This window comes from Acinonyx jubatus, chromosome E4 (assembly GCF_027475565.1).
Source record: "Acinonyx jubatus isolate Ajub_Pintada_27869175 chromosome E4, VMU_Ajub_asm_v1.0, whole genome shotgun sequence".
NCBI lineage: Eukaryota > Metazoa > Chordata > Mammalia > Carnivora > Felidae > Acinonyx > Acinonyx jubatus.
Genome location: NC_069395.1, coordinates 60339002 through 60353414, shown reverse-complemented (window position 1 = coordinate 60353414; position 14413 = coordinate 60339002). Strand labels below are relative to the sequence as shown.

General features: G+C 40.4%; 1 protein-coding gene across 1 annotated transcript in view; it reads left to right on the top strand.

Annotated features, from left to right (window-relative positions):
* Positions 1-750: 750 nt before the first annotated feature.
* FH (fumarate hydratase) overlaps positions 751-14413 on the top strand; it is a 31070-nt gene continuing 17407 nt past the window's right edge. Inside the window, exons 1-4 of the mRNA XM_027046171.2 lie at positions 751-930; positions 8103-8237; positions 11152-11262; positions 12966-13142. Coding sequence (XP_026901972.1) covers positions 805-930; positions 8103-8237; positions 11152-11262; positions 12966-13142 — 549 coding nt within the window. The 5' untranslated portion in view covers positions 751-804. The remainder of the gene's footprint in view (positions 931-8102; positions 8238-11151; positions 11263-12965; positions 13143-14413) is intronic.

Genomic DNA, 14413 nt, shown 5'->3' with positions numbered 1-14413 from the left:
GAAAAGAGAGTTCTTGAGTGTACCCGTTTAGAAGAGAAAGGAAATTGCAGAGACTCCACATGACTTTTTAAGTGTTGGCATTATGGATAATTATTATTTCATTGTCTATACTTCGCTTCGATTTCCAAAATTTCTATACGGAAGACGTCATCTGGAAGAAATTTTATTTTATTTTATTTTTTAACGTTTATTTATTTTTTGATACAGAGAGAGAGCATGAACAGGGGAGGGTCAGAGAGAGAGGGAGACACAGAATCCGAAACAGGCTCCAGGCTCTGAGCCATTAGCACAGAGCCGGACGCGGGGCTCGAACTCACGGACCGCGAGATCGTGACCTGAGCCGAAGTCGGATGCTTGACCGACTGAGCCACCCAGGCGCCCCCTGGAAGAAATTTTAAAAGATTCCAAAGAGAGAACATGTAATGAGTGATTATATGATAAATAAATATTTCTTTCTAGAATGTCATCAACCAACACTGACTCAGTCACCAGCTAATACTCTCGCCCTCCCTCTGCCTCAAACAGCGATCAAGCTGTTTCCAAGAGGTTTCAGCGTAAACTTCCTTCCCCATAATTCCCTTCTCCCTGGTTTCCAATGAATCCGAGGGCTTCCAGGGTCCGCTCAACTACACGGAAGGTAAGCCCGCCCCCTCTCTCTTTACTGGCCATTCACGATTGGTCCCACCCCACCCCCTCGGCTTGATTGGATAAGAGCGAGGCGCCGTGGGAGGGATGTGTTCGGACAGCGGGCGTGGAGGCGTGGCCTCAACCGCCCCCAAATTCTACCCAGGCTCCCGGTGCGCCATGTACCGCGTCGTCCGACTCCTCGCGCGCTCGCGTCGCCTCGTGCGGCCTCCCGGCTCAGCCTCAGCTCCCGGCCTCGGAGGCGTGCCGGTCCTCCCACTGCGGGCCCCGAACGCCGCTGGAATGGTGAGCGCTGGCCGCCCGAGCCCCGGCCTCCCCGCGGTGACCTTCAGCCCTCCGGCTCGCCGGCCCGGCAGGCGGGAGGGATTCCCGCGGCGTCCCGGCCGACCCCGGCCTGGGCCGCGCGCCCGCGTGGCGGGCTTCCGGGCCTCGTAGCGCCGCCTCCTCCCCGGGTGAGCGCGTGGGCAGGGGCTGCAGCCGCCGGCGAGGGTCCTGCGGGGACCCCTGGGGTGGGCCGTAGGGGCCCACCCCAGCCGCGCGCTCTGCGGCGATCCAGCCGGTGCGGAGGCCCCCACCCTGGGGCGCTGCCCTGGGGACTGTGCCGGGGTGGGAGGCGGGGGACGAGGGCCGCTGCCGCCCCTGCCCCTGAGCAGGCCCAGTGTTGATCGTCGCCCCGGACCTGCGGCCTTTTATCACCACTGGGCGGTGAACTTCTTTCAGGCCTCGGGGTGGGGTTGAAGGTTCTTGGGAACTTCAAAGACTTTACTTTTCACGAAGTTGCCAATTTTGGTAGGCTGACGATGGTTTTCCCCACTTTTGTAAAACCTTGAAATTTGTTGAGCGGGACAGAGTGTCCTTAAGTATGTCAGGGAAGATTGGATGGGCTCTAACTGTAGCTGAGTCAGTATTTTTTAATTCAGAAAGACCAAAGGAACGTCAAGGTCCAAGTTCAAGTCCTTTGCTTTTTCGAGTGTCACCTTCAGTAGTTTGGGCTTTGACGAGCATTTTAAATACATAGGCGCACGCGTATTGGTAGGAGGAGTTTGGAGAGTAAGTGGTAGTTTAGTAAGAGTTACAGTTCTGCACAAGTTCACCGTGCTGTAGTATGAGCTCTGCAGTCAGAGATGTGATTTCAAATCCTACTCTGCTGCTCAAAGTTCAGATTTGGGGCAACTTGTCTTTGTGCCTCAGTTTCTGCATGTAAAATGGAAATAATAACAGGTACCCAGCAAGATTGCCCATGTGAAAGTACTTTGACAGTGTTTGGCAATAGTAGGTGCTCATTAAATAAATGCCTCCACCTAGCATATTTCAAAGGCCCAAGACATGTTCCGAACTGTGAACTTTAAGATAATTTCATGACATTACTGTACTTGAAACTACAAAATCAGGGGTGCTTCATATTCCTGCAGTTTCCTGCTCTAATAATTTTGGTGCATTTAGAGCCTTTAAAACATTTATGTATTTTTTACTGAGTGTTTTGTAAAAAGGGAATTGGCGGCTGGAGAACTGAATCTGTCCTGTTATAAATATTGAAAAAATAGCACTGCCTTGCTTTTTTAATGTTGTAATGTTAGCTAAGATCAAATGGAGGTAGGATTCCCCCCTCGCCCGTAATTCCAAATCTATCTTTTGCCCTGTAATCTCAGTTCAAAATCTTTGTGTTGATTTTATTAAAAGCCTTTTTTTTATTGCCACTGTTGAGAATTTACATAACCATAAATGCCCTAAGTTACCTTGTATCCAAATGAGCCATAAATGTTCATCCACCAGGAAGGTAGCATTTATTGAGTGCAGGCTGTGCATCTGAGTCCTGCGAAAAAGACAGTCACTACAAGCATAAGATAATGCATTTATTGAACACCTGCTATGTATCAGGCCCTTTGAAAAAGACAGTTGCTACAAGCATAGAGTTTAGAGACTACTGGGGGTGTTTAAATAAGAAAAGAAATGATGCACAGTTAATTACAATGTGATAAATACTGCCTAGGAGAAATAGCACAGTGAGAGTGAGAACATGTAGTGGAGACCAGCTTTGACAGTGCCTTGCTGGCATGGTGGATGGAAAGCCCCACGTCTTTTAAAGTTTCTTTTCTGTATTTCCTTAATGGTCTGCAGGATGGCCATGAAGACTGAAAACATTATATCTTCTATATTACAATGTAATATCAATAAAACAGTTATTGTATATTTGCCAGTATTGCAAGACTTTGTGGTCACCCTATATTTTAAGTTGAGCCAGAGTTTTCCTGAAAGAAACTTAGAACCCAAACGCTGTGAAGTCAAACTTTGGATTTTTATCTTTGGAGGTTCTCTTTTTACATGAGAAATGATTTGGATTTTCTTGAACACTGAATATTCTTTTAAACCACCTGAAACTGAGAATCTGAAAGACATTTTTTAGAAAGTGCCATGGTTTAGTTAATGGTTATCTTACACATGCATGTGCAGGGGGACATCTTAGAGGCTCGAGGCCTGTATTTATTGACTTTTCTGGTTTAGACTGGCATGCAAATTTTGAGGCCATTTCATCAATTTCTGAGGTTCCTGAGTTAGTGGCTGCTAACAGTACATGGTATTGCTGTGTCTTAATGGCAATAAGCCTGCAGAGAACAGGACCATTACCCTTCATGCTTCTCTAGAAGGGGGGCTGATTTTAAATGAGCACAAACCTCACAGGAACCATTGGGAAGTCACACTTTGTGTCTGCCTCATGCCCAGCTGGTTAAACTCTTTATTTTTTTTTTAAATTTTTTTTTAACGTTTTATTTATTTTTTTGAGACAGGGAGAGACAGAGCATGAACAGAGGAGGGTCAGAGAGAGGGAGACAGAATCTGAAACAGGCTCCAGGCTCTGAGCTGTCAGCACAGAGCCGACGTGAGGCTCAAACTCACAGACCAAGAGATCATGACCTGAGCCGAAGTTGGCCGCTTAACCGACTGAGCCACCCAGGCGCCCCTGGTTAAACTCTTTAAGCCATGGTGTTAAATACCTGAAGTGATAAACTGCCTTCTGCTAGAAACTCTCTGAATTATGGCATAAGAAGGCATGGTTTTCAGAAATGCTACTTTTTTGTAACAGTGGATTATATGAATTAAAAACTTCTATTTAAGAGATGCCATTCATCACTTCATCCTCAAAAGCACTGATAATTTTCAGTTATTTGAGGATGAGCGTTCTCTTCATGCCCAGGCCACTGGGAAGAGATGATGTATGTGATAATGTGGAAGATTTTGAAAACCACACGAGTGCTTTTCAGACCTCAAGTGGACTCATAGGTAGATGGTGGAATCAGTGTAGTGGGTAGCTACCAGTATTATTATTATTATTATTATTATTAATATTTTAATAGAATTGCGTAGAATAGAAAATACGGGTGTATAACATACTGTTTCATGAAATTTTTGTTTCAGCCTTGTGTGCGTGTATGCACGTGTTTATGTATGTACCGGATCACTGTCAGAGGGTTTTTTCTGTGGGTTATTATTGTAAAGAACATTTGAAAGAATGTTTGAAGAGACCTGGCAGTTACCTGGTTTGTTGTTCCCCTATCCATATACATATGGATACATATATATCCATATACATATGGATACATATATATCCATATACATGGATATATATGGACATATGTATCCATATATATGGATACATATGTCCATATATATATATGTATATGGATATATATGTGCTTATCTAACTGATGCTAACTCCACACAAGCATAGCCTCCTCTGACAGTTTTTCTCTAATTCCTGGTGCCTTTCAAAGTGTTTTACAGCACTGCTTCAGTTTCTGTTCAACAAATGGATGCAACCTATATATTTCCTGGGGTTAAATGAAGAGATAACTGTTTGGCTTTTTGGAATGGTTTGTTGTTAGCTAGCTAAGCTGCTGCAGACGGTGTTTATTGTTGCAACTTTGGGATGTTTATTTTTATTATAGGGACAGTAAGCATATTTTTGGAAGTTTTTGCTGAGATTATGATTTTGGCCATGATTGACTTCTGTACTTTTCTAATGATCACTGTCAGGATCCTAGAATTTGATTAGGTTGTTGTTTCTTGATTTGGAATACAAAAATTGTTAAGGTTTAAGCTGAAGAACATAGTAAAATGTATTCGTCTAGATCTTTCAAGTAACTTTTAATGGATCTGAGTTTCATCATAGCAACCAGTTACTTAGGAGGCAAAGATACTGCTGTTTTATGATGAGAATTTAATAATTTTGAAAAAAATTTTTTTTTAATGTTTATTTATTTTTGAGACAGAGACAGAGCATGAATGGGGGAGGGTCAGAGAGAGGGAGACACAGAATCTGAAACAGGTTCCGGGCTCTGAGCTGTCAGCACAGAGCCCGACGCGGGGCTTGAACTCACGGAACGCGAGATCATGACCTGAGCCGAAGTCGGCCGCTCAACCGACTGAGCCACCCAGGCGCCCCGAGAATTTAATAATTTTGAAGCAGAAAGTGGTGATGTGAATCTAAGGGGTTGAACCTGATTTCACAAGTGACTGATGGAAACCATTCTCCTTTTAGAGCTGACATCTTGTTGCTGTCTCCTAACAAGGTGATGAGAAGAAGAACACTGAGTTTATGAGTTGAGTGCCCCTGCTGTCATTGCTAGTGTCATCCGGTCAAAGTATACTTTAACATACGTGAAGATTTATTTAGGCTACCTAAAACAGAGATCGTAATGCAAAACATTTTCATTAGTGCTTCAGAGATACAGAGCCCCAGGTGCTTTGGGTCTACAGGGTAGGAAGCAAGTTACAGTGATGTATAGTGGTGTCAGTATAACCAAGCTCTGTTAGAGAAAAATCTAACCACACATGTCCACCTCCTTTTATTCTTCAGGGTTAGGGGCACAACTCAAGGCTCTGTTGTGGCCAGTCTGGAGTTACTCCCTCTGTTTCTTGGCTTATGGAAGTAGTAATAAAAAAGTAGTAAATCCAAACAGCTTTTGGGTTTTGCCACTCCAGGCTTTGAGGGTTTCAGGTCTTTCCCCTTGCTAACTGGGTGATCTCCTGAGATTATTTAATCTCTCCAAATCTCCAATTCCCCTGAGGTGCAGATGCAATAGCACAGTCTCCTCGAGTGATTATAAAAGTCAGATAAAGTGATGCTTGAAAAGAGTTTGCTGCATAGCATACTGAATGCTGAGGTGTGATTATTTTTATTAGCTGCTGCTTCTTATTGGCTTAAGCTAGTCCTCCACAGACTTAGACAATAGAAGAAAATTACCTCATTGGTGATACTACTATATGTCTACATAGATACAATGATACTTTTCTGTTTCTGCAATCCAAAAGGCTTTATAACATATAAAGGGTTTTGTAAATCTGTCTAGTCCCAGGGTATAACTACAAATTACGTTTTTCTTTTTCAGAGGACTATTAGTAAAACAGAATTACTTGGCTAGGAATTTTTAAATCTTTTGAATCATCTGACCATGTTTATTTCATAATGCACACTAATTAAAGCTCTGAGTATCTCTCTGGAGTCTCCTTGCTATAAAGTATCATGTAAATTCCAACTTTTTATTATTTTACAGTAAGTCTTTTTTATAGTATTGTAAAATATTTGTTGAGCAGTTAACTTTTTATTAGTATAAATATATATTTTTAAAATTTTTTATTAGTATAAGTTGATGTACTTGATGGAATCTTGGAGTCTCCATAATAATAGGGACTTTAGATCATGGGTTCTTATTCTGGGTAGTGGATTGGCTTCAACATACAAACTCTCTAAAATCATATGTAAGATTTTGCATACAGTGTATGTATTTGTGTTCATTTTCCTAGAGAAAGGATCCATAGCTTTCCTCATATTCTCAAAGGGTTCCATTGCCCTGAAAAGGTTAAGAACTGACCTAGCCCATCCTCCCTTGTCTGTACATTTAATTTATAGATGAGAAAAGTTGACTTGTTGAAGGTGACACAGCTACTAAGTGGGGGGCTGTCTTGACTGCAAAGCCTGGGCTGTTTATATTGCACTCATGTATCTGTCATGCCTGGTATTTGTAGACCATGGCTGAGCTCTGCTTCAGTATGTAACATTTACAACCTTTAAAGTATCATTTTTAGGCCATTTTCTAAAGTTTCCTGTAAAATAAAGATTAACCCAAGTACTGCACATTGAATTGGTCAAAGCTTTTCCTACAGGAGATATACTTCTGAACTGGAAAAGATTATTATTTTTACTTCAGAGTCTTTCCTTTATTTAATTTCGGCATAGCATGTGAATTCTACAGTCTGTCTTTAAAATCTGCAGTATTTGCAAATGTTTTCTGATAAGAGGTTAATGTCCAAAATATATAAAGAAGTTACACAACACCAAAAAGCCCAAATAATCTGATTGAAAATGGGCAGAGGACCTGAATAGACATTTGTCCAAAGAAGATGTATAAATGGCCAACAGAGACATGAAAGGATGCTCAACATCACTAATTTTCAAGGAACTCCAAATCAAAACCACAATTACGTATTACCTTACATCTGTCAGAATGGTTAGCATCAAAAAGACAAGAAATAAGTGTTGGTGACGATGTAGAGAAAGAGGAACCCTTGTGCACTTTTGATGGGAATGCAAACTGGTGTGGCCACTGTAGAAAACAGTACGGAGAATCCTCAAAAAACTAAAAATAAGGGTACCATAAGATCCAGTAATTCCACTACTGGGTATTTACCCAAAGAAAATGAAAAAAATTCAAAAAGATAGATACAGCCTTGTGTTTATCGTAGCACTACTTACAACAGCCAAGATATGGAAACAGCCCAACTGTCCATTGATAGACCAATGGATAAACAAGATGTGATATATATACACAGTGGAATATTACTCAGCCATCAAAAAATGAGATCTTGACGTTTGCAACATGGATGGACCTAGAGGGTACTATTCTAAGTGAAATAAGTCAGAGAAAGACAAATACCATATGATTTCACTTCTATGTGGAATTTTAAAAACAAAGGAATAAACACAAAGCAGAATCAGACCCATAAATACAGAGCACCAACTGCTGGTTGCCAAAGAGGTGGGGGATGGGCGAGGTGGGCAAAATGGGTGAAGGTACAGGTTTTCAGGTATGGAATGAATAAATCACCAGAATAAAAGGTACGGCATAAGGCAATAGTCCATGGTATTGTAATAGTGTTGTGTGGTGATAGAGGGTAGCTGTACTGTGGCGGGCACAGCATGGACATAGAGTTGTGGAGTCATCATGTTGGACACCTGAAACTAATGTAACATTCTGGGTGTCAACTGTATCCAAATTGAAAAAAAAAATGACAAAAAAATTCTCAAGAAAAGAACTGGGTAGTAGAATGAGAATCCAATGGGATTTTTTGGTCTTTGTGGTACTTCCTAAGGTTTCTTTCCCCTTACAGCTGACAAGGTGTTATTGCTTTGATACTCGGTTTCTTTTTAAGCTATAATAGCGTCTTATTTTTCTCTTTAGGCAAGCCAAAATTCCTTTCGGATAGAGTTTGATACCTTTGGTGAACTCAAGGTCCCAAATGATAAGTATTATGGCGCCCAGACTGTGAGATCCACAATGAACTTTAAAATTGGAGGTGTGACGGAGCGCATGCCAGTAAGTGGTTTTGTGGAAGTATTGGCTTTATTCAAATGAGTCACTTTACTCTATAAATAAATACTTTACAGAGTTAAAACATGAAGTTATTTTGTAACTGGCTTTGTGAACAGTAAGATATTTCTCTTTAAAATATCAAAGACCTTTTTGAACTTTAATACTATTATTTTGAGCTGTGACTTTGAATATTTTAGTGTTTTATTTGATAGAACTCAGTGACTTGTCTTTTTATTCTTGCTGGGATTATTCAGATTTTTACTAGAATTTTACAGTTTAAACATTTTTAGTTTCAATACTTAATTTTTTAAACTGGTTTAAAAGAAAACATTTTTCTTCAATATTATATTTTCTATCTTGGTTGCAGTTTCTAGGAAAGCATACACAAATACATAAAAATATTCTTCTTAACCATATCTGGCATATAATAGGTAACATATAAGTATATGTTCATTGCTACACGAATGATTGATTAGAAAACTTTCTACCATGTTTCGCTAAATTTAAGATGACGTCAGTTAGAAGATACACCATTATGTAGCCCCAGAAAAGAAAGGCTGTCAGAGCTGTGACGTGTCATTGATGTGCCTTGGTTTCAGAGATGTCAGAGCGTGAAAAGAACTGAAGGAGTAGATTACCTGTGTTACTGGAGCCCATCTGCACTATGAGCACTAGTCGGTGCCACAGTGCAGGATAGGATGGGAGCCTAGGAGTAGCCAGCCTTCCTCTGGTGAGATATGGTTTAATAGCTGTCTTCTAAATACACTTTTATCAAAAATAATTTTAACTTCCATGTGGAACTTCAACCCATTCCTAAGCCTTTACGACTGAATCTTTGACAGGCTTATACAATTTTACAAGTGGCTGCAGTTGACTCTTCTTTGAGGAAAATCTTTTTTTGTCATTGTCACTGACAGCTGTCTTGGTGATGAGGTAAACTCGGGTCAGACGATGTGGTTAGGCGACAGAGGGTAGCAGCTGATCCTAAAATATCCTCATCTAGTTCAACTCTTGGGATTAAGGAGGTCAGTCCTAATCAGTGTTGGTAGGAGTAAGTATGTCACTTCTTAATGGTCCTGCGTCAGGCGGCGAGGCATGGGGTCCTGAGGGGTGTAATTGCCGCTGCTGCTCGAGACTGGGCAGCTGTGCACATGACACGTCTGTAAAAGGTGGACTTGTGGGGTATCTGTTTTGTCACGTTTTGTTTCATCTCAGTTAAGATCCTGAACTTTTAAAAATATAAAGCAGACGATGATGTGCCCTGACCTGAGTAGTATGAGTAAACGCAGCCCTTTGCCCCTGAGGTCCAACGGAAAACAAAACCAAGAAAGATCATGAACTTCCAATGTGAGTCAATTAAGAATAATGAGACCCTTCTTTTCTCCCCAGTGTCCTTTTACCATTTTATTGTAGTAGTGTTCAGTGAAACTCTGCTGTGACCCTCTTTCATTTTTACGAGTCTGTAGACACTGGGGTGAGTCCCTTCATTTGGGTGGCCAGAGCTGACAGGCTGTCACTTACGACTTTGGCAGTAGTTTAAGCCACCACCAGTGTGCTCCTGTAGAAATTTCAATTCCCATCTGTTTCATGTTTTAAAAAAAATTTTTTTTTTATTAGGTTTATTTACTTAGAGCACATGCATGAACAGGGGAGGGACAGAGAGACAGTGAGAGAGAATCCCAAGCAGGCTTTGCACTGTCAGTGCAGAGCTCGATGCAGGGGGCTCGATCTCACGAACCATGAGATCATGATCTGAGCCAAAATGAGAGCCAGATGCTTAACAAACTGAGCCGCCCAGGTGTCCCGCATCTGTTTCAGGTTTAAAGTTTTTAAGTTTCTAATCCTATGTGCCATTTGTCTCTATCTCATTTGGGTAGAACACTTAAAATGTTTTAATTTTAGTTTCTTTGCATTCAAAATAGAAAAACTCTTTAGTTATTTCCTTTTCAGTTTGCCCCTCAGTGTATCCTCTCTTTGGCCCAGGTTTAACGTGTCCTGTTCCTTCCTTTTCTTTGTTTTTTTTTTTTTCACCTTGATTTCCCTTGAGGACTGTAGCTTCCATTGTGCTATTCCTTCCTCTTTTCCCCACCCTTCCTTTCTTGCTTGCACTCTTTCTCCCTTCAAACCTGGTATGGAATCCAGACTACCGTCTGCACTGTTAATTTTGGCAAGAACACATAATTCTTTCATCTTGCAAAAACCAGATATCATTTCATTAAAACGTCATCAAAAGTTACTCGGTTTCATCCCTTTAAATTTGGTGAGGTGATTCTGAGCTGGAAGTGAAAAGATCTGCAAACTGAAAGGGTTTGAAATTCAGTTAGATGTATCAGTGTGTAGTACCCTGGGTTGAAGAAATATTCAATGACTTACAGGGTGTCAAGCCCTCAATAACTAGAATATCATGCTTTTTGAGTTCGGGATGAAATGATACCCATTTAATAACTGGTTATTTAAAACTTATTGGCAGTTAAATATTATTTTTATTTTTATTGCTTTTAAAGAGAAAAAAGAAAAATAATGATGTGGTATGAGATCCAGTGAGGGGAAAATAATGGTGCTTGCTGGTGAAATGATTGAGCACCGTTTGTTTTTATGTATATAAACACATATACATTATAACATATTATAAAAAAGCAGAATGAGTGGTAGATACATTGCATATGTGCACGTGTTTGTGTGGAGGGAATACACACACGTGTAAAACGAGTCAACATACTTGCTTTTGTTTGGTTCCCTAAACAGATACATGATGAATCTTGGTCCATTCCACGCCTATCTGTCTGTAATCCTATGTTACTGTAGTGTTGCTTCAGTTAGCGTTTACTTAGTTTTTGCACTTGCATAAAATATTAATCTTAATTTTTTATGCTAAACAAAACTTGATAATTTGAGATGTTTTTCTGATTCATTTTAGATCCCAGTTATTAAAGCTTTTGGTATCTTGAAGCGAGCGGCTGCTGAAGTAAACCAGGATTATGGTCTCGATTCGAAGATTGCTAATGCGATAATGAAGGCAGCCGATGAGGTAGGAGCCCATAAGTGTGCTGTTTACGCAGTGGCATCTGGCCCCTTGCGTTTACGAGATGCTGTCAGGCCCGGGCGGAGGAAAGGGCCACTGAGTTCCTGAGTTAATGAATTTCAGAGTAATGTGGCAGCCTTCTTGTTTGGTTAGGATGAATATTAATATGGTGCTTAAAATACTGTGGCAGAATTTCTGGATGATCTTATGCCTTTTATTTTTAACTCTCTTGACTTTTCCTTTTAATTTATATAATTTAAAGAAAACTTGAAGAGGCGGTATTAAACTTACAGATTTGACTTTTTATTTTATGTATACATGATTCCTTTTAAAACTAGTTGGTTATTTGATGATGATATGTATGGAGATGTAATATCACTAATCCGCTTTTCATGTAATCTTAAGAACATAGTCAGAAATAACAGTTAAAAAACTGTATATATAGTGGTGTTCATTGCAGTACTATTTATGATGGTAACAAATTAGACTGTATCCGACCATAACAGATGCTTATACAAGTTATATTGTGAGGCGATAGAAAATTGGTTTCTTGAAGAATGTTCTAGGATAAACCTAGCATGGAAGAAATATGGGGTGGGGAGAGTAGCAAAATATGTATTCATTTATTTTTAAAAATTAAAAAATATTTTTTTAATATTTATTTTGAGAGAGAAGAGAGAGAGAGAGAGCATGAGCAGGGAAGGGGCAGAGAGAGAGGGAGACCCAGAATCTGTAGCAGGCTCCAGGCTCTGAGCGATCAGCACAGAGCCTGACATGAGGCTTGAACTCATGAACCATGAGATCGTGACCTGAGCCAAAGTCAGACGCTTAGCTGACTGAGCCTCTCAGGTGCCCCTAAATAAATATATTTAATGATCGTAATTGTGTGCCGAGAGTCACTGTTCCTGAGGGGTAGGGCTGTTGTAATTTACAACGTTTTCACTTCTCAAAATGTTCCACACTGATCATCTATTATTTTTATATAACTAGGAAAAAAGTTTTACTTTAAAATGAACTAATTATTTAAGGTGCTAATTTTCTAAGGTGCATGCTGATTTTTTTCAAGCTAAAATCATTCTAGAAGCTGAAGTTAACCACTAACTCTCTTAGAGAGCTTATAATTCAAGAACTGATACATAAAAATATGACAGAAGCAGGGACAGATCTGGACTGTGTGTATGTCTCTGCACTTGGCAGTTGCTACTCATTGGACATCTGCAGTGAAGTAACTATCAGCGAATTCATTTTCAAGTAATTCGTTCATTATCATGCTGACTCCAGCTGTAACATCTGTTGGATGTTCCTGCTGAGCACTGCAGTCAGTGTACCTAAAAACTTACCACATGTGCCAGCCTTTACAGGTGGCCCTATCTGGATGTTATTAGAAGAGGCAGTTGGAGATACAGAAGAAAGATAGCTTTGATTCAGTTTTCATTTGGAATCCATGAAGTTGCATCTTTCAGAATAGATGAAATTTTCGTTTTATAAGTAGCAGTGGTTGGAACATGGGATCCTGAAGCTTGGACTTCCTGGACAACCACAAGCTGTGCAGCACCATCTGAAAATCATGTAGCATATGAGAGAAGTGGGCATCTTTAAATAGCACTTTATAGGCGATCACTTACTTGTAGTCGATTATGGTAGTTTACGTGAATATTGAATACTGCTTATTTTTTAAAAATTCATTTCTTAAATTTGTTTTTCTGCAGGTAGCTGAAGGTAAATTAAATGATCATTTTCCACTTGTGGTATGGCAGACTGGATCAGGAACCCAGACAAATATGAATGTAAATGAAGTCATTAGCAATAGAGCAATTGAAATGCTGGGAGGTGAACTTGGTAGCAAGAAACCTGTGCATCCCAATGATCACGTTAATAAAAGCCAGGTCAGTGCACCATCTCCTCTTTTCTTGGTTATAAATTGAAAAGAATACCTGAGATTATTCTTGTAAAACAGGCGTTAGCTTTTTTGCAAAGGAGCTTCGTTTGGCTTATATTCTTTAGTAGAAAGGACTTCTTACATGGGTTCTTATTTCTTTTAAGAATCTTGGGTCTATGCCTTAAACTTCATAAAAATCCCTATTAGGACACCTGAATTTAGTATATGTATATTTGTATTGTTTGGTTTGTTTATTTATTAATGTGTATTCCTATTTGAGAGAGAGAGAGAGTGTGAGCAGGGGAGGGCCAGAGAGAAAGGGAGACATAGAATCCGAAGCAGGCTCCAGACTCTAAGCTGTCAGCACAGACCCGGATGCAGGGCTCGAACTCACAGACTGCGAGATCATGACCTGAGCCGAAGTCAGAGGCTTAACTGACTGAGCCACCCGGGCGCCGCATTATTTGGTTTATTTTTTAAAAACTCTTTATTTTTGAGTAATTTTAGAATTCTGAAAGAATTACAAAGATACCTCAAAGAGTTCCTGTATACCCTTCTCTCAGTTTCCCTTAATGTTAAACATTTTTTATAACCCTGGTATGTTTACCACGCAATGAAATTAGTATTGGTATACGATACTATTAACTAAACGGACGTTTTTAGGATTTCCCTAGTTTTCTACCGATGTCTTTTGTTCTCTTGCAAGATGCAGTCCAGACTACACATTGCATTTAGTCATGTTCTCTTAGTCCACTCCAGTCTCTCGACAGTTTGTCTTTTGTCAGCTCGACACTTGTGAAAGTAGCGGTCAGGCATTTGGTGGAACGTCCCTCAGTTTGGGTTTGTTTGATGCTCTCTCATAATTGGACAGAGGCTGTGGGTTTGGGGACGACTGCTCAGAAGTGAAGGGCTCTTCTTGCTTCACGGCAGGGGTATGTGATGGCATGCGACTTGGGACTGGTGATGCGAGCTTTAATCACTTGGTTAGGCGGGGTCTGCAGGGCTCCCCCACCTTCCGTTTTCTGTTGGAAGTGAGTCACTGACGTCTGCCTGTGCTCGGGCATTGCACTTAAGCTTCACTTGCTAAGGGAAGTAGTATCAAGAAATTTTTGTTCGTATGTTAAAATCAACACAGAATTGATATGTAATGTTTAGACTGTAAATATCTTCTTTCTCCTTAAACTTTTGCCCACCAGTGTTAGCATGCGATAGTGGATCTTGCCTATAGCAGTTACTGCTGTGGCGTTTTAGTGGTGATTTTCTACTCCTCTCAGTCCT